Consider the following 12,919-nt stretch of genomic DNA (forward strand, 5'->3'; position numbering starts at 1 on the left):
TTTAAATAATGCAAAAACAAAGTGTTGGAGAAGAAAGTAAAAGTGCAATATGTGCCATGTAAGATAGCTAACGTTTAAGTTCCTTGCTCAGAACATGAGAACATGTGAAAGCTGGTGGTTCCATTTAACATCAGTCTTCAATATTCCCAGGTAAGAAGTTTCAGGTTGTAGTTATTATAGGAATTATAGGACTATTTCTCTCTATACGATTTGTATTTCATATACCTTTGACTATTGGATGTTCTTATAGGCACTTTAGTTACAGTGTAACAGTATAGCTTCCGTCCCTCTCCTCGCACCTACCTGGGCTCGAACCAGGAACACATCGACAACAGCCACCCTCGAAGCAGCGTTACCCATGCAGAGCAAGGGGAACAACTACTCCAAGTCTCAGAGCGAGTGACGTTTGAAAAGCTATTAGCGCGCACCCCGCTAACTAGCTAGCCATTTCACATCGGTTACACCAGCCTTACCTCGGGAGTTGATGGGCTTGAAGTCATAAACAGCGCAATTCTTGAAGCATTGCAAAGAGCTGCTGGCAAAACGCACGAAAGTGCTGTTTGAATGCTTACGAGCCTGCTGCTGCCTACCATCGCTCAGTCAGACTGCTCTATCTAATCATAACTTAATTATAATATAATAACACACAGAAATACGAGCCTTAGGTCATTAATATGGTCGAATCCGGAAACTATCATTTCGAAAACGAAACGTTTATTCTTCAGTGAAATAAGGAACCGCTCTGTATTTTATCTAACGGGTGGCATCCCTAAGTCTAAATATTCTTGTTACATTGCACAACCTTCAATGTTATGTCATAATTACGTAAAATTCTGGCAAATTAGTTCGCAATGAGCCAGGCGGCCCAAACTGTTGCATTAACACTGACTGCGTACAATGAACGCAAGAGAAGTGACACAATTTCACCTGGTTAATATTGCCTGCTAACCTGGATTTCTTTTAGCTAAATATGCAGGTTTAAAAATATATACTTCTGTGTATTAATTTTAAAAAAGGCATTGATGTTTATGGTTAGGTACAGTCGTGCAACGATTGTGATTTTTTTTCCAAATCACTTTTGTTAAATCATCCCCCGTTTGGCGAATTTGGCTGTCTTTTTTTACGAAGAAATAGTCTTCACACAGTTCACAACGAGCCAGGCGGCTCAAACTGCTGCATATACCCCGACTCCGCTTGCACAGAACGCAAGAGAAGTGACACAATTCCCCTAGTTAAAAGAAATTCATGTTAGCAGGCAATATTAACTAAATATGCAGTTTTAATAATATATACTTGTGTATTGATTTTAAGAAAGGCATTGATGTTTATGGTTAGGTACACGTTGGAGCAACGACAGTACTTTTTCACGAATGCGCACTGCATCGACTATATGCAACGCAGGACACGCTAGATAAACTAGTAATATCATCAACCATGTGTAGTTAACTAGTGATTATGATTGATTTATTTTTTTTATAAGATAAGTTTAATGCTAGCTAGCAACTTACCTTGGCTTCTTACTGCATTCGCGTAACAGGCAGGCTCCTCGTGGAGTGCAATGTAATCAGGTGGTTAGAGCGTTGGACTAGTTAACCTTAAGGTTGCAAGATTGAATCCCTGAGCTGACAAGGTAAAAATCTGTTAACCCACCGTTCCTAGGCCGTCATTGAAAATAAGAATGTGTTCTTAACTGACTTGCCTAGTTAAATAAAATTGTTAAAAAAAAACTACTTGGCCAAATCGGTGTCCAAATATACCGATTTCCGATTGTTATGAAAACTTGAAATCGGCCTTAATTAAGCGGTCATTATAACGGACATATACCAGGAGCTGTGCCAGGTCCGCTACGTCTTTTGACTCATCCAGCTGTAATGCATAGAATTCACTGGCTTGTATGCGAAGCAGTAATTGGTTCCAAACATCTCCTGTCAGGTCACTGATGCGTCGTGAAACAGTGTTGTTTGATGGAGGCATTGTCTGTATAGTTCTTTTGGCCTTTTTCCCCAGCATTGTCCCAGCCATATCCGCGGCAGCAGGAAGAATGAAGTCCTCCACAATAGTATGGGGCTTGCCTGTCCTAGCGACTCGGTAGCTCACCCTATAAGACGCTTCTAGCCCCTTCTTATTAGTGGTATCTGTTGCTTTAATACATGTCTTACTACTCTAAAGTCGTCTTTATTCTCGCTCCAAAAACTCTGGTGGCTTATTTTTCAAATTGTCATGTTTCTAAAAGTCCTCGCAGTCCTCGTGAAGGTTTCCCGCGATAGAGTAACGGTTAATGTGATTGGATGTTAATTATTTGACTAGGCTACCTGTATTTGATATTGTGTGGTTATTTCACTGAACACTGGATGGTTTAATTGTTTTTTTGGCAGTGAAATGAGGCTACTCAGGCGAGAGAGAGAGAGAGAACTCCCCCAAATGTATAGCCCCGTTGGAAAATATAAATGTCCTGTTTGAAAATGTGAAGAAAAAAAGTTACAAAAACAATAAAATATTTATTTGGCGTACCCCGGCATTGTGTGTACGTACCCCTGTAACTATTTGATGACATTTGAAATGTCTTTACACTCACAAAAGTTTCAAAAGAATGTTTCCTGTAAACATTTGTTATTGTTTATTTCACTTTTGTATATCTATTTCCCATGCCAATAAAGCCCTTAAATGGAATTGAAATTGAATTGAGAGTGGTGGGTAGAGACAGGAAAGGAGAGAGAGAAAATGGAGGTGGGCAGAGGGGGAGATTGTGAATAGGGATGGATGGAGGGAGGGAGGGAGGGCAAGAGTGAGAGGGTGTAGATCAGGAGAGAGGGATGGTGAGAGAAGAGGAAGGATTGCATTTCTATATCAGTATATCCTCTCCTGTGGGAGCCAGGGCTGTTTGTGATCAGATCAGGTTACACCCAGAGCCAGTTGCTGTTATTAACTGTACTGCTTCACCTCCTTTTGTGTAGTAGGTCTACAGCGGTTTGTCTCCATTAGTACTGAATCAGGTGTCAAATTGACAGAGTATTGCTTTACTCTGCTACTTGTTGACTGACCGTTGTTATTAGTGGCCTCTGTTTGTGTGTGTAGATGTGTATGCATGTGGGATGTATTTCTAGTCCCTCTCCTGTGTGTTTGGGATATATTTCCAATGTTGTATGTAGTACGTTGGGCTTTTCCGGTTGGAGAGTCTGACTCCGAGCCAATAACATTCGCAGGAAAGCCCCCTGCTGCCTCTTCTCTCTCACACATACAGACACACATAGACACACACATACATGAATTCTCTCTCTCTCTCTCTCTCTCTCTCTCTCTCTCTCACTGTATCTGCTAGCAGTCACTCAGTTCTCAGGGCGATGTGGTTTCTAATTTCTCTCACCTGCAGCAGTGCATTGCAGATAGCAGCCCACTGTCTTTGTGAATTTCTATATCTAGTTCAGTAGCACAGCGCTAGTAGTTAGTTAGTTAGCTATAGGTTTAGTTTTTGTTATTGTGGGCTGTCGTTATTCTCTGAGAGAAATATAAGGGCTATGAGAAAATTCTGTTTGCCCTGTGGAGTGTCTGTGAGGAGAAATGCTCCAAATGGCAGCCATGCTTCCACAGGTAATATCTGTGTATTTGGCTTTCAGTTGGATACAGATAAGAATCCATGTGTTTGCTGTGTGTGTCTCTGTCTCTGTCTGTGTGTGTGTACATATATCTAAGTATGTCTGTGTGTGTAACTCTGTATGTACGTATTTGTGTGGGCTTCTAACTGTGTGTGCTGTGTTGTAGGAACGCCAGCGGCTGGAAACCATTCTGTCTCTGTGTTCAGAGCTGGGTCGATCGGAGCAGGACAGGGAGAGGGGTGTTGGTTCTAGTGTCGATACCGGTGCTGGTCTAGCCGACCTTCAGATGATCAACCGGGAACTAGAGAAACTCAAGGTCTCTGACGACGATGAGTCAGAATCCGTCTTCTCTGACTCAACTGTGAACGGAAATGGGGCCGGTAGCGGCTCGGAGAATGGTTACTATGGTAATGACGAGGAGCGTCCAGTCCGACATCGACGGAGCAGCGGCCACCGGGACAACATGGCAGAATCGCCGGCCATCATCCTACGAAGCTCCGCCACCTCGCTCACCGCGCACCTGCCTAGGACTAATCGGGTGAGAGTTTTTCACTTTCTCGCTCGCTTTTGCTTTCTCTCTCTCTCTTTCTCCCATTTATATTTGATCTCTTGTTCCCTTTCTCCTGTACTTCTTTCAGCCAACATCCCTGCCTCTCTCTCCCACTCACACACACGCACACACACACACACACACACACACACACACACACACACACACACACACACAGATACATAAGGTGCTACTGCTGTCCTTCCTCTGAGTAAAGCTTAATTAAGCCTTGTTAAATGATTGACAGGAGGCAGAGTGTTTATCACCTGGCAACCTGTTAATGAGACCTCTGGTCAGGCAATCCTTACACAGGCCTAATCAAGCTTAATAACAGCCTATGAAGCTATATGCAGCTTAATGTAGCTTCTCATGACTAAAGGAGAGAGGGGAGAGTGGTAGAGAGAAAGAGAGCTCCCCTCTCACTGTAAACAGAAGAAAACACACACTAGCCATGGTCACGGCTCAACCCCTCCTTGTACATTCCTTAGTTCTGATGTGGAAACTCCTCTGGAATCTGACTTACCTTACCATTTAAGGTCCACATACTGTATTTATATTTTCCCTACTGTCAAACATGTATTTTCTTCTTAGACCTCCACGGCAACCTATTGTTTTAGAGGTCAGAGTTGTCTGTTGTTGTGAATTAGTCTTCTATTTAACTGTGAGAACCCGGAGGTGCTGGATACTGTAAAAATTGGTTGCTGTAAGAGGTCACACGACACATGAGATATTTACAGTCTGGTTATTAGATTAGAGAGTGCTAAGGATAGCAACCTAAGGTGGGCAGCGTGTGTGTGTGTGTGTGTGTTCTGTATGAACAGCTGCATAGTTTCTGGTTAGTAATTGAATAACAGAAATGTACTCTACAGAGTATCATGTTAATACCTATAACTTTTCTATGAACCATAGTGTTTTTCACCCCTCATTCAGGACAACCTGTAGCTTTTGTTCCAGCCCTGCACTAACACACATGATTCAACTAATCATCAAGAGCTAGATAAACGGAATCAGGTTTGTTAGTCCTTGGCTGGAAACAAATGTGTTCACTCCCTGTAGCTCTCCAGGACCAGTGAATAAAGAACATAGCATAGATTCCATTGTGAGAGTGTGACGTCATCTTTAGGCGCTGGTGGAGGAGGGCCAGCAGAGGCAGGAAGTGACCCGTGTGGAGGAGGAGAGGATCCAGGTGCTGAACAACATGGAGGAGCTGGAACAGAAGATCAAAGAACTGGACAACCAGATGGACGAGTCTCTCAGAGAGGTAGGATGGAGTGAGAGGGATGTGCTAGAGAGGGGGATGGAGGGAAGTAAAAATGGTGGAGAGAGATGTAGGGAGGAAGGAGGTAATAGAGGTAGAGCAAGATAGAGACTCACTCCCTCTTTCTCTCCGTCCAGGTGGAGGTGGAACGTGCCCTGGTGGAGGCAGAGCAGCAGGCGGAGCTAGCGGCCTTGCAGCAGGAGAGAGATGCTCTGGAGACACTCAACACCAAGATGTCTGACATGGAACAACAGGCACAGAACCAGAAGACTCCGGTAATACCACTGTGTGATAACACTGGGGCAACTGGGATCAACGCAACATGAGGGAGGGAGAGAGAAAGAGTGTGTGTCTGTGTGTGTACTGCTATATGGAGTTTCTAAGAGTTTGTGGTGTCATAAGCACTGTGTGCATATGTAATGAGCATGCTGCAGTATGTATTCTCTAGCCACACCCAATGATACATTGATTGACATGTGACTAGCTGACTTGGTATGTGTAAATCCCTGTCATGCAGTCTCCGGTCCAAATATACAGCTGTTAATACACAACAGGGTATAGTGGTCACTACCCCTGTGTGTGTGTGTGTGTGTGTGTTGACACCCTCTTCTCCTCTGGGTCATGTTCAGGCCTGCTTCCGGAGAGTTCCATTAACCCTACAGCTGGCAGATACATGAGAGAGGAACCACATACCATATAGGGGGGGGGGGGGAGGAGAGACACAGTCTTCCCCTTACACATTTTGGTGATTACAGATCTGATGAGAGGAAGATGGATAACGAGCAGTTGAGAAAAAGACAAAAATAAAGTTGACTAGTTTGACACATACTGTGTCTGGTCAGTTAGCCTGTTTCTCCTGTGTCTGGTCAGTTAGCCTGGTTTCTCCTGTGTCAGGTCAGTTAGTCTGGTTTCTCCTGTGTCTGGTCAGTTAGCCTGGTTTCTCCTGTGTCAGGTCAGTTAGTCTGGTTTCTCCTGTGTCTGGTCAGTTAGCCTGGTTTCTCCTGTGTCTGGCCAGTTAGCCTGGTTTCTCCTGTGTCTGGCCAGTTAGCCTGGTTTCTCCTGTGTCTGGCTAGTTAGCCTGGTTTCTCCTGTGTCTGGTCAGCCTGAACGTCTTGGAATGTTGGGGGGCTGTGTTGAAGACCCCTTTCCCTCTCATAATAACCCTCATCATCCCCAACCCACAGCTGTATCAGTCCTTCCCTCTTCTCTGCCCTCTAGTCCATTCTGCTTTCCTGACCACTGTAACACTGTAGTAACTAACTCTGCCTCCCGACTCCCACTAACGCTACCATCCTCTCTCCCTCTGTCCTGTGTCTGCTTGTCATTCCTGTGTGTGTGTGTGTGTGTGTGTGTACTGTACCTCTGCGTACATATGCACATTTGAGCGTGCTTCTATGCTTGTCGTGTGTGTGTGTGTGTGTCAGGCGTGTGTGTCGCTGCAGGCTGAGAGGGCTAGGGTAGAGCAGCTGTCTCAGAGTGTGTGTGAGCTGCGCTCCCAGCTCCACTGCTGTCCTGAGGCCATGAAGGAGCCCCTACAGGAGCAGCTCACCAGGGTCAGTACACACACACACACACACACACTTCCTGCTAAAAACGTCCTGTGACACACCTTCCCCACCTGTTCACCCATCCTTATCCTCTTGTTCCTTCCCCCTATCATTTATCTACAGGAGGGTCTCTCTTCCTGTCTCGCTCTTCCTCTTCACCTCTCATCCTGTTTGTCAGTTTTAATGTGTCATATCATGTCCGTCATGAAAGCTCCACACAGTCAGCCTGCTCATGGGGGATAGTAGCAGTTTTTTGATAGGATGAGGAAGCATGATTGTGCAGCAGGTTTGGCGAGAGCATGCCTTGGTGTGGTTGTGTGAGTGTGTTTGTGCTTGTGTGACTGAATGCTCTCTCCCTCATGCAGAAAATAGTAATTGAACACTTGCGGACAGCCAAAATGTTATAACACAATCTGAGAAAAACGTGTGTGTGCGTGTGTCAGAACTCTGAGGTGCTGGAAGCTGAGACGAAGCGTTTTGAGGACCTGGAGTTTCAGCAGCTGGAGAGAGAGAGTTGTCATGATGAGGAGAAGGAGGAAAGCACACAACAACTCCTCAGAGAGATAGCTGACTACCAACGGAGCACCGTCACACGCAAGGTACGGTGTGTGTGTTTTGTGTGTGTGTGTGTATGTATGTGTGTGTGTGTGTGTGTGTGTGTGTTAAACTACTGTATGTGTGTGTTCCAAGGAGAGGCTGGTGGCGCTAAATAAGCAAGCGGGACAGATTACCCAGCAGGCTCAGCGAGAGAAGGACAGCTTCCTGAAGGAGCGGACCAACCTGCAGATAATGCTGCAGAAGGTATGTACGCGCAGTGTGTGTGTGTGTCTGTTTGTGTGTTTTGCAACAGACCATTGATTTCAGTCCTAATTGCATGTTAAAGTCTCTCTCTCTCTCAGGAGAAAGATAACCTTGCTTCTGTGGAAAAGAAGTATGCTGACCTCACAGGTGGCCGGGGCTTCCCTCTCAGCCCTATCAGTCTCAAGGAGGTATGTTTGACTATTGCCTAGCAACCTTCTCCATTCCCACCCATGGTCCCCCTCGTCTCACTGTCTTCCTCCTCTTTTCCTCTCCTTTCCTCCTTTCCTGTTTCCTAGGATACGGCGTCGTTGGCTGACGTGTGTCAATCTCCTAGTGGCCAGTCCCGTGACCACGCCTCTTCCTCTCTTTCTTCTCTTATCCTTCCTGCTGACCTGCTAGTCCTATCCTCCCTCCTTTCTTCTCTTTCCATAAAGAGCGCTGAGGTACTATGTCCTCCCTCTATCTATCTTTCCAGATTTCTATGAAATATGACCTATAATTAATGACAAATAATGGAGGGAAATAGTTTTCCTTCCAAAAATGGTAATTAAGTATGTTAAAAAGCAGCTTTTCTGTTTTGGAATGATGTGGGCGTAGCCCAACAACATGACCGGCGTATACTGGTCATAAAAAATATTAATGTGAGTAGACTGCTGATTGGCCAGCTCATCCTCCTCAGAAGGATGACATCATCCTCTATGATGAAATGGCAAGCGTTTTTTAAACGGTCTGTTTGAGATACAAGTTTGAGGCGGGGTTTTTGAAGTGTGTTTTTTCTATCCAATTTATACTTTGGCCACAAATACGAGTATAGGACGAGTCAACAACAATATTTGTGTACGCGTTAACAGAATTTAAAAAGTGAGAGTTTCACTGGACAGTTACTTTAAGCTAGTGTTTCTTAGAATCTTGGTCCCTTGTATCAAAAAGGTTATGGTCAAAACGATAACATGAGAACTATGGAATGAGTTGTGTGATGGATAGTTTTTTGTAGATCCAGGAATCTTGAGGTTGAGAAGCACTTTTTACAGCCCGTTTTAGAAACACCTCCTCTTGTTTTCCATTTATACAGTGATAATAACACATTGCACTGGTAACAAACTGGCCTTTAAAGATGTTCATATTGTTTATGTTTAACCTTCTCTCTTCATTCATTGTCTATGTGAAACTAATGGAACAGGACAGCTCTGTCTCTGTTGCTGCAGTTTAACTGACCAAGCTAACAAAAAGTTTTAACATGGCTGAATCTCTATCTCTCAACCCCCCTCTTTATTTAATCTCTCTCACTTTTAATCTCCCTCTCTTTCACCATTGTTTATCCCTCTCTCTGTCCACTTCATCTCTCCCCCCTTTTCCCTCATGGTATGTTCCAGGGCTATGTAACAGTCAGTGAGATCAATGAAATTTACTCCCAGCTGGGGGGGAACCCTAGTCCCGCCCCTGCCCCTGTTCTGGCCAATCCCTCCCCTGATTCTGAGCCTAGCCCCCCCACTGACGACAGCGCCCCAAAACCAGCGGAGGACGAGGTGTGTGTGTTTGTTGGTCAGTAGGTGTGTTTGTGTGGAGGAGGATAACATTATTTACAGTGCATTCAGAATGTATTCAGATCATTTGACTTTACAGTCTTATGCGAAATGACAAAGTGAAATCTGATTTGTAGAATTGTTTGCACATTTATTAAAAATAAAAAACAGAAATACCTTATTGACATAAGTATTCAGACCCGTTGCTATGTGACTCGAAATGGAGCTCAGGTGCATCAAGTTTCCATTGATCGTTCTTGAGATGTTTCTACAACTTCATTGGAGTCCACCTGTGGTAAGTTCAATTGATTGGACATGATTTGGAAAGGCACACACATGTCTTTATAAGGTCCCACAGTTGACAGTGTATGTCACAATGTATGTTTTACCCAATAAATGACTGGGAGGTTATACATATGGAGTGTACAACTTTCTTTGTTTTTATAGCTTAGAGCAAAAACCAAGCCATAAGGTCGAAGGAAGACAGGATTGTGTCGAGCCACAGATCTGGGAAAGGGTACCAACACATTTCTGCAGCATCGAAGGTCCCCAAGAATACAGTGGCCTCCATCGTTCTTAAATAGAAGAAGTTTAGATCCACCAAGACTCTTCCTAGACCTGGCTGCCCGGCCAAACTGAGCAATCGGGGGAGAAGGGCCTTGGTCAGGGAGGTGACCAAGAACCCAATGGTCACTCTGACAGAGCTGCAGAGTTCCTCTGTGGAGATGGGAGAATCTTTCAGAAGGACAACCATCTCTGCAGCACTCCACCAATCAGGTCTTTATGGTAGAGTGGTCAGAATGAAGCCACTCCTCAGTAAAAGGCACATGACAGCCCACTTGGAGTTTGCCAAAGTATTCTCAGACCATGAGAAACAAGATTCTCTGGTTTGATGAAACCAAGATTGGATTATTTGGCCTGATTGCCAAGCATCTCACCTGGAGGAAACCTGGCACCATCCCTATGGTGGTGTCTGAAAACTTTCTGAATGCACTGTATGCCTTCCTCAGTTCTCCATGCATTTGCCTTTCAGTTTTTCTAGATGTTATATTTTGTCTGCTGTACTCTCTCTTTCTTTGATGGTGTTCCTCTCTTCCTCTTTAAGCTCTGTCGCTCCTCTCCTGTCGATTGTCCGTCCTCCTTTTCCTCCCATCCCCTATTGCCCCGCCGCCCCCCTCTCACCAAAACCCCCTCGGTTCATTGGCCGGAGGACATGGTGACCTATCGTGACCCCTCTCCCCTCCCTGACTCTCCTCCTCCTCCTCTGCCTGTCAAAAAACACAGCCACAACAGGCAGGTAAAGGCTGTGTGTTTGTGTCCTGTGCTGTTTGTGTGTATGCGTGTGTGATTCTGACTATTGTGTGTGTGTTCAGCACTTCCGTTCACTGGAGGAGAGAAAGAGGTTAGTGAAAGAAGGTGGGGCCCACCTGAGTGACACATTACCCAGGAAGAAGACCACGTCCATTGTCACCCCTCAGTTCAACTGTGCTACACTAGGACGCAGCATGCCTAACAAGGTACACACACACACACACACATTCACTCTCTCACACACACACACACACACACACACACACAAAATCACCTTTAATCTCTCTCTCTTTCTGGTCCTCCACAGTCCCATCAGCCCCTGGTCCAGAGTTCTAGCTGTGGCAGTATTTTACCCCGGGCCATGTCTGTCTCCTCCAATAGAGACACAGATAAACGGCGCCTGCACAAGGGTGAGGACACACCTCACGCATGTGTAAACTGACCGCGAAACTGAAGTAGTGAGAGGCGAGGGAAGAGGAGTTTGTCTAGGAGAGTTGTCTGTCACACCACCAGTGACCCTCGGGATAAGTTAGTCACACAGCTTACCTTATAAGGCAAGGGTTTCAACCTATAAAAAAGATGGATCATCAGATGTGTGTGTGTGTGTGTGATGGGTGGACAGAAGCATGGTTTGTTTATTTGTTTGTAGAGAGATTTGAGGAGAGGCAGGAAATACTCTGCTGTTGTGAAGCATCCGTTAATAGGTCCTAGTAACCCATGGATAACGTGTGTGTGTGTGTGTGTGTGTGTCTGTGTGTGTTGTGGTGAGATTGAAGCCTGTCCCTTGGGGTGGGTCATCAGAGGGGTGTGGTGTGTCTGACCCTCTTTGGGTGATGGTATCAGGCTTCCTGTGTGTGTGTCTTTGTTGTACCCTACTGTAGTGTTACATTACTCCCTTCGTAGTGACAGTCAAGTTGGAGGTCCACTGCTTGTGGTTGTTCATGTTGTTCTGGGATCTATTTTTTGGACTACGGTTTTGGACATTGTTATTTGGACCTTTTGGTTGTGGTAACTTTTTGCACCTTTAGTTTGCTGTATGTGTTTTAACCGTGGCTGGTCAGTGTGATCAGAGGGAGGGCCAACAGTCTGTACCGTACGGTCAGACTGTGGTCCCTGAGGTGGCGAGCGGTCAGGGAGAACAGGGCTCAGTGCAGGGAGGGGTACAGACAGGTAACTCGATAGTATATGCACAGCTTCTCTCTCGCGCTGTTTTAAAGTAGACACCGGTTTCTGGTCTTTGTTCTCTCTCTCTCTCGGACCCTGTGTGCTTTGGTAGTGGTCTCTCTCTTTCTGACTGTGTGATTTTTGTTGTGGTTTCTGTCTGACTGTGTGTGGTCTTGTTGTGGTCTAGGTCAGCCGAGCTCTCGCGCCGCCTCCCAGTCCAACGTGTACCTGGACACCTACGGTTACTGTGATAACGGCCAGGCATACGACACCATGAGCGTGGACAGCTCTGACTCAATGGAGACCAGCATCTCTGCCTGCTCCCCGGACAACGTCTCCTGGTAGGTGGGGGTGTGTGTGTTGGGGAGAGTGAGAGAGGAGAGGTCAAGGAAAAGGGGGATATGTGTGATACGTGTGTTCAGAGGCTGAATGTGCATACCGATCATATGAAGTCAGTTTCTAATTTTCTATAGTGTGAAACATGGAGGGAGAGAGGTGAATGTTCATGCATGTTGAAACATTTGTGTGTGTGGGGGGGGGGGTTGAAGGTTAGGGGAGTCAGGTTACAAGCGGGGATAGCTATTGAGCGGTGGTAGATTTGGGCTTCAGCCTCACTGGGGTGAAATAATGTGTTCTGCATGCAGAGTGCTCTCTTTCTCTCGCTCTCTCTGACTCTGTATCTCTCTCTCTGTAGCTCGCTCGCTCGCTCTCTCTCTGTCTGTCTGGAGAGGGTTCAGGCCAGCTCTACACCTCTGGGTTTTAGATGGGTTAGTCTGTTTCTGTGGTCCAGAGATCGGAGCTGTTCGCTTGTTTCTGTGCACCGTGGAGCTTTCAGTGACACAGCAAAGCACAATTAGGTTTTGTGGTTTCATTTCGGATTGGACTGAAGGTAAAATGGGATTGGTTCTGTGAACTCCCGGCACAGATTCTGTATTCTGTGGGTCTTGACTCTGGTTGGTTATTTTTGGGTTAAATTGGACTGGACTAGCTTGGAGCATCTGAATGGACCATTGGTTCCATTCCCTCTCGTTTATGCAGGTAAGCGTCAGGTTGCTTATATTTCTTGGCTAGTGTTCCTGTTGGATTACCTCTCTGATCCGCATGGCGCTGTAATCACACATACAAACACACACACAGTGCTCAAATCAGGATAATTCCCAAAGGAGTATCCA

At 45.6% G+C, this 12,919-nt stretch overlaps 1 protein-coding gene across 13 annotated transcripts in view; it reads left to right on the forward strand.

Moving 5' to 3' along the window:
- phldb2b (pleckstrin homology-like domain, family B, member 2b) overlaps positions 1 to 12,919 on the forward strand; it is a 47,347-nt gene that overhangs the window by 31,424 nt on the left and 3,004 nt on the right. For 3 of the 13 annotated variants that reach the window (XM_021620444.3, XM_021620448.3, XM_021620449.3), the window contains 11 exons: positions 3,760 to 4,131; positions 5,267 to 5,404; positions 5,539 to 5,676; positions 6,826 to 6,954; positions 7,392 to 7,547; positions 7,639 to 7,749; positions 7,848 to 7,937; positions 9,123 to 9,275; positions 10,646 to 10,789; positions 10,891 to 10,993; positions 11,935 to 12,088. In XM_021620444.3, coding sequence (XP_021476119.3) covers positions 3,760 to 4,131; positions 5,267 to 5,404; positions 5,539 to 5,676; positions 6,826 to 6,954; positions 7,392 to 7,547; positions 7,639 to 7,749; positions 7,848 to 7,937; positions 9,123 to 9,275; positions 10,646 to 10,789; positions 10,891 to 10,993; positions 11,935 to 12,088 — 1,688 coding nt within the window. Of the gene's footprint in view, positions 1 to 3,759; positions 4,132 to 5,266; positions 5,405 to 5,538; positions 5,677 to 6,825; positions 6,955 to 7,391; positions 7,548 to 7,638; positions 7,750 to 7,847; positions 7,938 to 8,045; positions 9,276 to 10,377; positions 10,570 to 10,645; positions 10,790 to 10,890; positions 10,994 to 11,934; positions 12,089 to 12,919 lie in introns of all 13 variants that reach the window. The other 10 variants (XM_021620445.3, XM_090189702.1, XM_090189703.1 and 7 more) reach the window with 5 other exon arrangements.

This window comes from Oncorhynchus mykiss, chromosome 11 (genome assembly GCF_057628025.1).
Source record: "Oncorhynchus mykiss isolate SJ-2025 chromosome 11, ASM5762802v1, whole genome shotgun sequence".
Taxonomy (NCBI): Eukaryota; Metazoa; Chordata; class Actinopteri; order Salmoniformes; family Salmonidae; genus Oncorhynchus; species Oncorhynchus mykiss.